The sequence below is a fragment of the Balaenoptera physalus genome (assembly GCF_965194825.1).
Source record: "Balaenoptera physalus genome assembly, chromosome: 11".
Lineage (NCBI taxonomy): Eukaryota > Metazoa > Chordata > Mammalia > Artiodactyla > Balaenopteridae > Balaenoptera > Balaenoptera physalus.
In genome coordinates, this window is record NC_138896.1 from 24,096,857 (window position 1) to 24,109,563 (window position 12,707).

Consider the following 12,707-nt stretch of genomic DNA (forward strand, 5'->3'; position numbering starts at 1 on the left):
TTTTGTGCTTATGTTTGAAAATGGAAAGGTTTGGCTGAAGGGCTCTGCCTAAAAATCTTAAAATAGTTTCTATGGTAAACTGAAAGTAATACTATAGTCCTGGTATTAACCCCCAACCTTCAGTAAGAATGATTGAGATATATCAGACCTGAGAGAGTGTGGGACCCCAACAAAAGAAGGGAGAAGGGAGCAAAGTTTTGAGCACTACTCTTGTCACAGACACTGAACTAAGGCCTTATAAGTATTATCCTTGTAGTTATCCTATGAAATAAATATTGTTAATTCTAATTTAGAGATACAGAGACGTGTAATTTAGTTAACTTACAAGTACTTCATTGTGAAAGAAAGAAGAAAAACAGCCTCAACAACGAAGTAGAGTCCAGACGCAAACCCAGGTTTTTTTCCATGCTGCTGGAAATTAGCAGGGTTCCCAGGTCTTTGAAGCCTTTGCCATTTGATGGTTAAAAATGCCAGGCTCTAGGTTTCATATCAGTTATCTCTTTTGCGTTCTTCTGATAAACCTAGAATTATAATATCTTTGAAAACAAATAGAATTGAGGAGAAAACGATACTGTTTGAAAAACTGTAGGCAAAAGGACAGAGAAGAAACAAGATCCCGCAGCCTTGCGGGGTTCCCCTCCCCCATACTTCCTGCCGCCAGCGGTCAGGTTTCTTGGCACTCTCTCCCCCATCCCCCACCCTTAAATTTTACCTGACAGCCCGTCAGGCTTGGGGAACCTGAGCCTTGATCCTTCCAAACACCAAACCCGATAAAAACCTAATTCCAAAGCTAATCAAACTAAAGTTCTGAAAAATCTCTTGGGGTTCATATAATCTCCTTAGACATCAATTAAACCGGTAACTGAGTTTCTGCATTGGGAAGTGTCCAGTGCAAAAGGAAAGACAAAATTCAGGAGACTCTCCCCTTGTAGGAAATGGAAAAGGAATATAGACGTTTAGGTTTACAGGCCAGTCCACAGAGAGAAACTTAATGCAAAAGGTAGGTCAAATACGATGTGCGGCTGACTGCCCGATTCAAGAAAAACAGCATTTTCGAGTGGCTTTTTTTCTGCTAAGCCAGCAGCCACAAGATTTGAGGCCCTCTCACATCCTCTACCTGCCTGGCAATGGAGACAGTGATACCCTTTGCTTCAAGCCAACAGAGGAATACAACTGCAAATTTGGAGAGAAGGAAAAAGTGAATCCAGAAGTGCTGCTGGTAGCAGCTGATGGTGAGGAAGCTTCCAGAAGGAGGGGGTGAGGTTAAGGATCTCTGGAAGTGTTCCTATACTGGGCAGCTAAGATGTAAGTTTGGGGAATACCCAGCCAGATAATGCATAAAGAAATGGAAAATTCCTGAAGTTTGGCCAGTTTGACTAGATAAAGGAGGTGATTCATTTAGGGAGTCACATCTGAAAGTAAAAAAAGTTATCACCTACCTGCACAGAGAAAGACACACAGGTTTGTTAAAGCAATCTTTTTGCAATATCAGTTTAGATTAGCCTGAGCAAATTATAGAATAAACAAATGAATACCCTTGGATTCCAGGAAAAGGTGTATGGATGGACAGGTGTGTGTGTAAAGAATGCCAATTGAGCAAAAGTGTTCAAAAGCAAGATTTCTTCCCTTCATCAGAAACTGCCTGCTGGGCTTCCCTGGTGGTGCAGTGGTTAAGAATCGACCTGCCAATGCAGAAGACACGGGTGCGAGCCCTGGTCGGGGAAGATCCCACATGCTGCAGAACAACAAAGCCCGTACGCCACAACTACTGAAGCTGTGTTCTAGAGCCTGCGAGCCACAACTACTGAGCCCACGTGCCATAACTACTGAAGCCCGCGTGCCTAGAGCCCATGCTCCCAACAACAGAAGTCACCCAATGAGAAGCCCGCGTACCACAATGAAGAGTAGCTCCCCGCAACTAGACAAAGCCCCTGCTCAGCAACGAAGACCCAACACAGCCATAAATAAATAAATAAATAAATAAATAAATTTATATTTTAAAAAAAGAGGAATCTGCCTGCCAATGCAGGGGACATGGGTTCATGCCCACATGCCGAGGAGCAACTGAGCCCGTGCGCTACAACTACTGAGCCTGTGCTCTAGAGCCCGTGTTCCACAACGAGAGAAGCCACCGCAACGAGAAGCCCGCGCAGCACAACAAAGAGTATCCCCTGCTCACCGCAACGAGAGAAAAGCTTGCGTGCAGCGATGAAGACCCAACGCAGCCAAAATAAATAAATAAATAAACAAATAGAAAAAAATCCCCTGCCTCCTCCCACTTCTGCTCTTACGTTTTCTATGCTCAAGACATGTGAGTACAGCAATAAGTCTATTTTTCTGTGGGTTGTGAACCCAGCACTGTTGCTTAAATGTCCCTCACATTTTCATTTTAGGCGCCTAACAAGGGGTCTGGCATTTCACACAAAGGATGAAAAAACAAAGGCCAAAACAAATTACCAAATATAATTGTATCTAAAACAGGAAGGAAGGTAACGCACAGAAAGTTGAAATCCAAGCTAAAAAACTAAATGGAACCGGCTTCCCTGGTGGCGCAGTGGTTGAGAGTCTGCCTGCCAATGCAGGGAACACGGGTTCGAGCCCTGGTCTGGGAAGATCCCACTATGCCAAGGAGCAACTGGGCCCGTGAGCCACAACTACTGAGCCTGCGCATCTGCAGCCTGTGCTCCGCAACAGGAGAGGCCGCGGAAGTGAGAGGCCCACGCACCGCGATGAAGAGTGGCCCCCGCTCGCCACAACTAGAGAAAGCCCTCGTACAGAAACGAAGACCCAACACAGCCAAAACTAAAATAAAAATAAAAATTAATTAATTAAAAAAAAAAACTAAATGGAAGAATTACGTGCACAGCAAAAAATCTGAAGTTTTAAAGGAGCTAGAATCTGGGTCCCGCCAACCTCTCCCACTTTACAGCACCATCCCGACCAGTTTGCTTTCAAGTGAGCCACCTGCCAACCTGCTGTAGCATATGATGCTGTTAAAGAGGAGTAAACATTCCCGCCCCGCCCTCGCAGGCTCACCACCACATCACATTTATTTTAAAGCGGTGGACAGCCTAGAGGCTGCAAGTGACAAGGCAGAAGGCCGAATTCCGGACTCAGATTAATCCTGGCACCACCAATCATCCGAGGCTGAACCAGGAATGAAGAAGGCAGAAAGGAAACAGGGGAGTGGCCCGGACCCCAGGCTGGGAAAGATGAGGAACTGGGAGAGCCCCAAAGGCCTAATGATAGCTGAATTTCTACAGAGATTTTTTTTCTTCCTCAAGCCCCAGTCCAGCCCGAGGAAAACGGGAGCGGTTCTGGGCGGGGACAGGGGCGCAGTGGATCCAACCCTGCCCTTCCCTCCCCACGCCCCTGACCGAAAACGTCCCTTCTAAGGCGTTGGGAACCTTCTCCAATTTAAGAACCGTCTGTTTACCTGATTACTTTTCTTTTGAAAATTCAAATTTTCCCATCCCCAGATATTCCATCCATATAGGGCTAAAGATGACGCCAAAACTATACTGCATTATCTCTTTCCTTGTCCTTCCTATTTTAAAAATAAGATGGGAAAAACGCCGGGATGGCCAAGGCAATTCTCAGGCAGCCCGGCCCCTCCGCGAACCGGCCCAAACGCGGCTGCTTCCATCAGCGTCAGGCTCCAATCAGCGTCTCTTTGGGCCACAGATACCCCACCCTCTTAGAGAAACTCCGGATCGTTCTGTAATTTGGGTCTCCCCGGAATCGTGTACCCCCTAATCCTACTTTAAACAATCAAACTTATTTGAGCCCCACGAACCTCTCACCGCCCTACTTATTACAAGCCTAGTGCTCATCCTTCCGGTCGACATCCAACTACTTGGCAGGCGGCTCGCCAGGGAAACGGAGACTGGGTGGCCGGAGTCAACAACGACTCTTCCCGGCGCCTCTCCCCCCTTCCCTTAGGACTCCAGTTTCCTCCAGCGAATCCCAGAAGAGTCTGGAGAGTTCTGGGAGGGGCGGCACCCAGGGGGCTGATTGGTCCCAGAAAACCAGGGGGCAGGACCTGAGGCGAAACCCCTGGAATATTCCCGACCCGGCAGCCGCACTGAGCTCTGTGATTGGCTGAGGAGGGAAAAGGCGGAGCTTGATGAAAAACCATAAACACAGAGCCGCCCTCAGAGAAACGGCAAGCCTGGAGAGAGCTGCTAGGATTGGTGCGGTTGGTGAGCGCAGCTTCCGCAGACACACTATCTGCGAGGACCACCCCGAGCGGCACCGGCGCGTTCAGTTTTCGGATTCCGAAAGGACCGAGCTCCTCGTCGCTGAACTCGTTGGCCGTTTTCAGGTCTGAAGTTCGTTGCGGAGCCGAGAGGGCGGGACACCGGCATGGCGAAAAGCACGGCCATTGGCATCGATCTGGGCACCACCTACTCCTGCGTGGGGGTGTTCCAGCACGGCAAAGTAGAGATCATCGCCAACGATCAGGGCAACCGCACCACCCCCAGCTACGTGGCCTTCACGGACACCGAGCGGCTCATCGGCGACGCGGCCAAGAACCAGGTGGCGCTGAACCCACAGAACACCGTGTTTGACGCGAAGCGGCTGATCGGCCGCAAGTTCGGCGACCCTGTGGTGCAGTCGGACATGAAGCACTGGCCTTTCCGGGTGATCAACGATGGTGACAAGCCCAAGGTGCAGGTGAGCTACAAGGGGGAGACCAAGGCGTTCTACCCCGAGGAGATCTCGTCGATGGTGCTGACCAAGATGAAGGAGATCGCCGAGGCGTACCTGGGCCACCCGGTGAGCAACGCGGTGATCACCGTGCCGGCCTACTTCAACGACTCGCAGCGCCAGGCCACCAAGGATGCGGGGGTGATCGCGGGGCTGAACGTGCTGAGGATCATCAACGAGCCCACGGCTGCCGCCATCGCCTACGGCCTGGACCGGACGGGCAAGGGGGAGCGCAACGTGCTCATCTTTGACCTGGGCGGGGGCACGTTCGACGTGTCCATCCTGACGATCGACGACGGCATCTTCGAGGTGAAGGCCACGGCCGGGGACACCCACCTGGGTGGGGAGGACTTCGACAACAGGCTGGTGAACCACTTCGTGGAGGAGTTCAAGAGGAAGCACAAGAAGGACATCAGCCAGAACAAGCGGGCCGTGAGGCGACTGCGCACCGCCTGCGAGAGGGCCAAGAGGACCCTGTCGTCCAGCACCCAGGCCAGCCTGGAGATCGATTCCCTGTTCGAGGGCATCGACTTCTACACGTCCATCACCAGGGCGCGGTTCGAAGAGCTGTGCTCGGACCTGTTCCGGAGCACCCTGGAGCCGGTGGAGAAGGCTCTGCGCGACGCCAAGCTGGACAAGGCTCAGATCCAAGACCTGGTCCTGGTGGGGGGCTCCACCCGCATCCCCAAGGTGCAGAAGCTGCTGCAGGACTTCTTCAACGGGCGCGACCTCAACAAGAGCATCAACCCCGACGAGGCGGTGGCCTATGGGGCGGCGGTGCAGGCAGCCATCCTGATGGGAGACAAGTCTGAGAACGTGCAGGACCTGCTGCTGCTGGACGTGGCTCCCCTGTCGCTGGGGCTGGAGACGGCTGGGGGCGTGATGACTGCCCTGATCAAGCGCAACTCCACCATCCCCACCAAGCAGACGCAGATCTTCACCACCTATTCGGACAACCAGCCCGGCGTGCTGATCCAGGTGTACGAGGGCGAGAGGGCCATGACGCGGGACAACAACCTGCTGGGGCGCTTCGAGCTGAGCGGCATCCCACCGGCCCCCAGGGGAGTGCCCCAGATCGAGGTGACCTTCGACATCGACGCCAATGGCATCCTGAACGTCACGGCCATGGACAAGAGCACGGGCAAGGCCAACAAGATCACCATCACCAACGACAAGGGCCGGCTGAGCAAGGAGGATATCGAGCGCATGGTGCAGGAGGCGGAGAAGTACAAAGCCGAGGACGAGGTCCAGCGCGAGAGGGTGTCTGCCAAGAACGCCCTGGAGTCGTACGCCTTCAACATGAAGAGCGCCGTGGAGGATGAGGGGCTGAAGGGCAAGATCAGCGAGGCCGACAAGAAGAAGGTGCTGGACAAGTGCCAGGAGGTGATTTCCTGGCTGGACGCCAACACCTTGGCCGAGAAGGACGAGTTTGAGCACAAGAGGAAGGAGCTGGAGCAGGTGTGTAACCCCATCATCAGCGGACTGTACCAGGGGGCGGGTGGCCCCGGGGCTGGCGGCTTTGGGGCCCAGGCCCCTAAAGGGGGCTCTGGGTCTGGCCCCACCATTGAGGAGGTGGATTAGGGGACTTACTATTGTTTCTCTGTATTCCTCTTTGAGACAGAGGAGACCCAAGGACCTTGGTATTTCCCTGTATGTTAGTCCTCTACTATAGCAGTTCATTCTAAGGTTAGCTTTTAACCTTGAATAATTAGCTTGCTTGTCTTTGTTATTTCTGTATGTTATAACCAATGCGTTCACCAGAATGATTTGCGTTTCATGTAAGTTGGTACTGTAAGGGTCGCTTTCCTTTTTTGTTTTTCCCTCTCTCAAATGGATTAACACTGCCACCTTCTGTCCTATTTTTTGCTTTGTAAACATACCAAAACTCATGGAATTAAAAACTTGTATGCTTAAGGAATAAGAATAAAATGTTAAATATGTATGTCTGCTTTTATTTGGGGAGGGATAATAGTCTCTTCTCTGAAACCCATAGACCATGAAAGGGCTGTACTTCTGAAGAGAGTATCATACGTATTAGGAGCCGTGGGTATGGCTGTTTTTGTTGGGACTTTACTGTAGGTGGTAAATCACATCCAGGACAGAAAACAAATTCCAAGTGCCCATTTTGATTGGGGTGGGGTTTGTTTTAGGTAAAAGTAGGGATGGGAGCTGCAGTAGGGTTTTGGGGAGGAGAGATTGTTGTGGTGTCAAAGGCAGTGTTGAGAGGGGTTCATGGTTCCTTAGGGTCTTGCACTCACTGTGTGCAGAGCTGTTCATTTCTTACTAGACCTGTGAGTCTTCCAGGCTTTTATTTAAGTTATGAATTTAGGGGTGGACGAAACAGTAAAAATGAGATGCAGATTCATACTCTGTTTTATAAATCCCACTTGAGTGACTTAGTGCAAATTACTTAGCCTCTTAGTTTTGGTTGGCTCCTTTCAAAATAAAGCATTTGTCTGAGTGGCCTCAGTTCCAAAGATCTAGATCACTTGAGCAGAAATGTGCTATAGGCAAGCAACATGTTCAGTGAAGGTCACTGGAGCTGCAGTTATTCAACTGAGGGTCTGGGGGAGTGAGATACTGAGAGTTTGGGGGCATGGCAATAAAGAGGAATGGGCCAGGCACTGCACCTGGTTCTCTGAGTCCCTCCTGTAATCCTCAGTAGTTCTCATCACACCACCCTCTAGCTTAGGTATTGTAAAGTTTTTTTTTTTTCATAGGTAGCATGTGGAGGTGGTCACTTAAGCTATATCCAGAGCAAAACTAGGCAGGGACAAGTGATGATTTGGGGGCCAGGGTTTTTTCACACTGCCTGAACACTGGGGCTAGCGTGGGTGGTTCCTGTCTGGCTGTAAGTGGTGGTTTTACCCCAGTTTTAACAATCAGTAGCCTTTTTGTTCTTTTCATGGACAGTCTCAAAACAGAAGCAACTTAATAGCACATTTAATTATGAACGAAGAGGAAATAAAAGCTGTGCAGCATAGATCTGGGAAGATGGGGAGATGGGCGTTCCTCCCACACAAGCCCTTCCCTAGGGGCTGCTTCTCACTGGAGCAGTTAAACGTCCTTAACACTTCCTCTAGCCTGATAAATCCCAACCTTGTTCCTTCTAAAAACTGAGCCTGGGAGTATCTACTCCAGAATCAAATTAAAGTTCCCTGTGTTTTATCTTTCAATAAATCCTTCCTCTCTGGGAAATTGAAACATCTTAGGAAATGACAAAGAATGGGAAGCCTTGTAAAGGAAAAGCTTGTAAAGGAAATAGTATAGTTTTGGTTCCTGGGCCAATTCTCAAAGGCCGGTGTTACTTACAAGATAGGTGCACTGTAATATTATAGGCTCTGACCATAGCATATAGTATGTGCAGTTTAACTGCTGCAGAAGCAGAAATTGGGGGCTTGCTTAACTTTTAAAAAATTTAGCCAGCCAAGCAATAGAGGGAATAAACCTTGTAACTTCAAATCACTGGAGCCATGGTTCTCCAACCCAGTGGTATACTGAGACCATTTGGGAAGCTAAAGAAATACTGATACCGGGATTCCCTGGTGGCACAGTGGTTAAGAATCCGCCTGCCAATGCAGGGGACACGGGTTCGAGTCCTTGTCCGGGAAGATACCACATGTTGCAGAGCAACTAAGCCCGTGCGCCACAACTACTGAGCCTGCACTCTCGAGCCTGGGAGCCACAACTCCTGAAGCCTGCGTGCCTAGAGCCCGTGCTCCACAACAAGACAACACACCGCAATGAGAAGCCTGCGCACCGCAACGGAGAGTAGCCCCCACTCACCACAACTAGAGAAAGCCCGCGTGCAGCAACGAAGACCCAACGCAGCCATAAATAAATAAATAAATAAATTTATTTAAAAAAAAAAAAGAAAAAAGAAAAAAGAAATACTGATACCGGTCCCGGAAGAATCAGAGTCTCTGGAAGTAGGCCAAGAAATTGTATAGAATTAAAATTGTCTCAGTGTTTCAGCCAAAGTTGAGAAAAAGCCACTGCACCAGAGGCTACTCCTGATTATGTTTTTAGAGGTATGGGGACCCAAGAGAGGCAGGACAGGAAGGTGTCAGTGCTTCCAGGAGCAGCAGCTGGTGGCAAGGGGCTTTCTGCTGTGAACCAGTGCTGGAAGCCTTCCACGGCCTTAAAGTGTTGATTCACTGGCAGCAGCAGCGATGATAAAGGTTAGGGAAATCGCCAGCAACGGCTTAACGGGCCAAAGAAGAGAATTCCTGAGGCTGGGCCAACTACTTTCATGAGTCCTCATTAGGGAAACGGTTCATTAAAAAGCAACATCAGGAAATTTTCTTGTCCAGTGGTTAGGACTCGGCGCTTTCACTGCGGGCCTGGGTTCAGTCCTAAGATCCTGCAAGCGGCGCGCCGCGGCCAATAAAAACAGCCACTTTAGAATATGAGAAGTCATCACCTACCTGTACATATACACTTCCTGGAACTTAAAATCACTTTGCAACATCAACCACAGGCGGAACTCAACCACTGGGAGCTGAGAAATGTGTCAAATAAACAGATGAATACTACAGGATTCTTGGAAGAGATTTTTAAAATAATATTTATTTTGGGCTGCGCCAGGTCTTAGTAGCGGCACATGGGATCTTTGTTGCGGCATGTTTAGTTAAATTCATTAACTTGAGATGTCTGGTTTGCTTTAATTTTTTAAAAAATTTAATTTAATTTATTTTTTATACAGCAGGTTCTTATTAGTTATCTATTTTACACATATTAGTGTATACATGTCAATCCCAACCTCCCAGTTCATCCCACCACCATCCCCCCCTGCCACTTTCCCCCCTTGGTGTCCATACATTTGTTCTCTACATCTGTGTCTCTATTTCTGCCCTGCAAACCGGTTCATCTGTACCATTTTTCTAGGTTCCACATATATGCGTTAATATACGATATTTGTTTTTCTCTTTCTGAGTTACTTCACTCTGTATGACAATCTCTAGATCCATCCACATCTCTACAAATGACCCAATTTCGTTCCTTTTTATGGCTGAGTAATATTCCATTGTATATCTGTACCACATCTTCCTTATCCATTCGTCTGTCGATGGGCATTTAGGTTGCTTCCATGACCTGGCCATTGTAAATAGTACTGCAATAAACATTGGGGTGCATGTGTCTTTTTGAATTATGGTTTTCTCTGGGTATATGCCCAGTAGTGGGATTGCTGGATCATATGGTAAGGCTATTTTTAGTTTTTTAAGGAACCTCCACACTGTTCTCCATAGTGGACACATATACACTACCAAATGTAAAATAGCTAGCTAGTAGGAAGCAGCCACATAGCACAGGGAGATCACCTCTGTGCTTTGTGTCCACCTAGAGGGGTGGGATACGGAGGGTGGGAGGGAGAAGCAAGAGGGAGGAGATATGGGGATATATGTATATGTATATCTGATTCACTTTGTTATATAGCAGAAACTAACACACCATTGTAAAGCAATTATACTCCAATAAAGATGTTAAAAAAAAAAAAAGCTACAATGAGGTATCACCTCACACCAGTTAGGGTGGGAATCATCAGAAAATCTACAAACAACAAATGCTGGAGAGAGTGTGGAGAAAAGGGGACACTCTTGCACTGTTGGTGGGAATGTAAATAGATACAGCCACTATGGAGAACAGTATGGGGTTCTTTAATTTTCTATTTTAATTTATTTATTTTTTTATTTTTGGCTGCATTGGGTCTTCTCTGCTGCGGGAGGGCCTTCTCTAGCTGCAGCAATCAGGGTCTACTCTTCGTTGTGGTGCGTGGGCTTCTCATTGTGGTGGCTCCTTTTTGTTGCGGAGCACGGGCTCTAGATGCGCGGGCTTCAGTAGCTGTGACACGCAGGCCGTACGCTCAGTAGTTGTGGCGCAGGGGCTTAGTTGCTCCGCGGCATGTGCGATCTTCCTGGACCAGGGATCGAACCCGTTTCCCCTGCATTGGCAGGCAGATTCTTTACCACTGCGCCACCAGGGAAATCCCTTGTTTTCTCTAACTGACAGTAATCTTATGAAGTGCCGACTACCCGATCTTTGTCGCAAAAACTCTTATATAGCCTAGCTTCTCCCTTACCTCTTCAGAGCTGAGAGGCTGCGACCAGGCCTAAGTCCTCAGTTTTATCCACCAAATAAAACAGATTCTCAACTTTTAGGACGTACATTTTTTTTCAGTGGACACAATTATACCTTAATAAAGGTGTTTTTTAAAAAAAAAAAAAAAGGACAGGAAGTTTAATGTACCTGACAGGTCTTGCAAATTCAGATTTCGCTGGCTAGACAGAGGAGGGTGGCAGTCCCTTGGAGGGACCCCCGAATCCAAACCGGGACAATTGAGAACTAGAGCGAAGTCCCTTGGTTACACAAGCAGGGACAGGACTATCTGGGAGGCCACCCAGGAAGAGCGTTCAGCTGCGCGCGCACTTGGCAGCGTCGCGGACTTCTCCGGCCTGGCCAGTAAAGTCACCTGTTTTTTGTTTTTCAAAATTCACAAAACATCTCCGAATATTTGCCCAGAAAAATGTGAAACGTTCACTCATGGCCTCTCTTTCACATAACTTTAGTCTTGTTTGGACAAGCGATGGGGAAAATTCTGAGGATCGAGACAGGCCTCTCAGAAGACAGCTATAGGCCCGTCAGGCCCCGACGCCACGCCGCCGTAAATAAACGGCCCTGGCCCAGGCCTTGTCGTTCTCTTTGTGCAGTGAACTCGTGGATGGCGAAGATGGTGGCTTTGGGATCCGCCTGGCGGAAAAGGAAGGCTACCGCCTGCGCTATCTTTGCACAGCTGCCGGCGTACAGGTACCTCAGTACCTCAGGGCCGTGTTGGACACTGAGGGGACCGAAGTCTCGGGCTGAGCAGGATGAGCTATCATTACAGACTAGAATTTCTGATGTCTCTGTGACACCACTGCTTGGAACTGACGCAGCCCAGGACAGGGGGGACTCGTGTGGTAGTCGCCCTGGCTTCTGCTAACTCACTGGTTTCTTCCCAGGCCCCTGATTCTCGAAGGAGGGTCCGCAGCGCCTCGAGGGTGAGTGGATTGTGCGATATGGAGTGGCTGGTGGTTGTACTGGGGGAGGACGGGGATGATGATGACCCCAGGTGATTCTGAGTGTCTCGCTGACGCCATCACCGCAGCGCGCTGACCACCTCCATCCCCCGGGTTGGGATCCCTAGTATTTGGGCTCGGGGGAGCCACTTATTCGTGTGTCTCGTTTCTCCATTAGGGAATTAAGACGTTCACCGACCGGTGTGTTATTTTTGAATAAAGGTGAGTGTTAGGTGTGCGGGCGCTCTCAAGTGTCTCACTTTTTTAACTCCCCAGAGTTTTGTTTAAGCCTTGCTAAACCTGCTTTCTCCACCTGTTTTACTACTATAAACTACCCTGCATGCTGGGCTTCCTTGATGGAGCTGTTCTCCGCAGTTCTAAGTTTGTTTCCTACTTCTTTTCTCTCCTGAACTTCCCGTCCCTGAATTCTTAATTTGCTAGATCCTTATACGGGGGCTGTTGTTTTTGAATGTTCTAGATTCCTCCCCATAATGGCTTCCCTTGATCCAGGTCTCCCTAAATTGGGGATGATGATTTCTCAGACTAGAGTCTCTGATGCTGGTCCTGATGTCAAAATTAATTTCTGACTCATTTGGGGAACTGGATACTTGGATTTTTGAGAGGAGCCAATGGGAGGGCTGTAGCTCTCTGCTTGTATTTCTCATCGGTGGTCCTGCTTTCATCTTTCTAGCTTGAGAGCTTTGGAAGCCCAGCCGGGGCAGTGCCCCTTCACAGAGATTCAGGGATAGCCTGGTGGCTGAAGGCCTAAAGTTTGGAGTTCTCCTCTTGGAGAAGTGCTGTTGGGATGGCTGGGATGCCCAGGTAATGGTTCCTGCCACTTCATCAACAAGCTGTGACAAGAAGTGGAGAGTGACAAGAAGTGGAGAGTAGCGTGCCTTCTGCCTGGGTACTGTGGTAAGTCTCTTGCTGGTTTTCCTACCA

General features: G+C 49.0%; 1 protein-coding gene across 1 annotated transcript; it reads left to right on the forward strand.

Moving 5' to 3' along the window:
- Positions 1-4,145: 4,145 nt before the first annotated feature.
- On the forward strand, positions 4,146-6,650 carry HSPA1B (heat shock protein family A (Hsp70) member 1B). The gene has a single exon (XM_082411545.1). It carries the CDS (start codon positions 4,366-4,368, stop codon positions 6,289-6,291), a length of 1,926 nt encoding a protein of 641 aa, XP_082267671.1. The 5' UTR covers positions 4,146-4,365; the 3' UTR covers positions 6,292-6,650.
- The last annotated feature ends 6,057 nt before the right edge of the window (positions 6,651-12,707 follow it).

Excerpts from the sequence above, each read along its gene's own strand:
- HSPA1B (XM_082411545.1), top strand. The coding sequence starts at position 4,366 with ATGGCGAAAAGCACGGCCATTGGCATCGATCTGGGCACCACCTACTCC.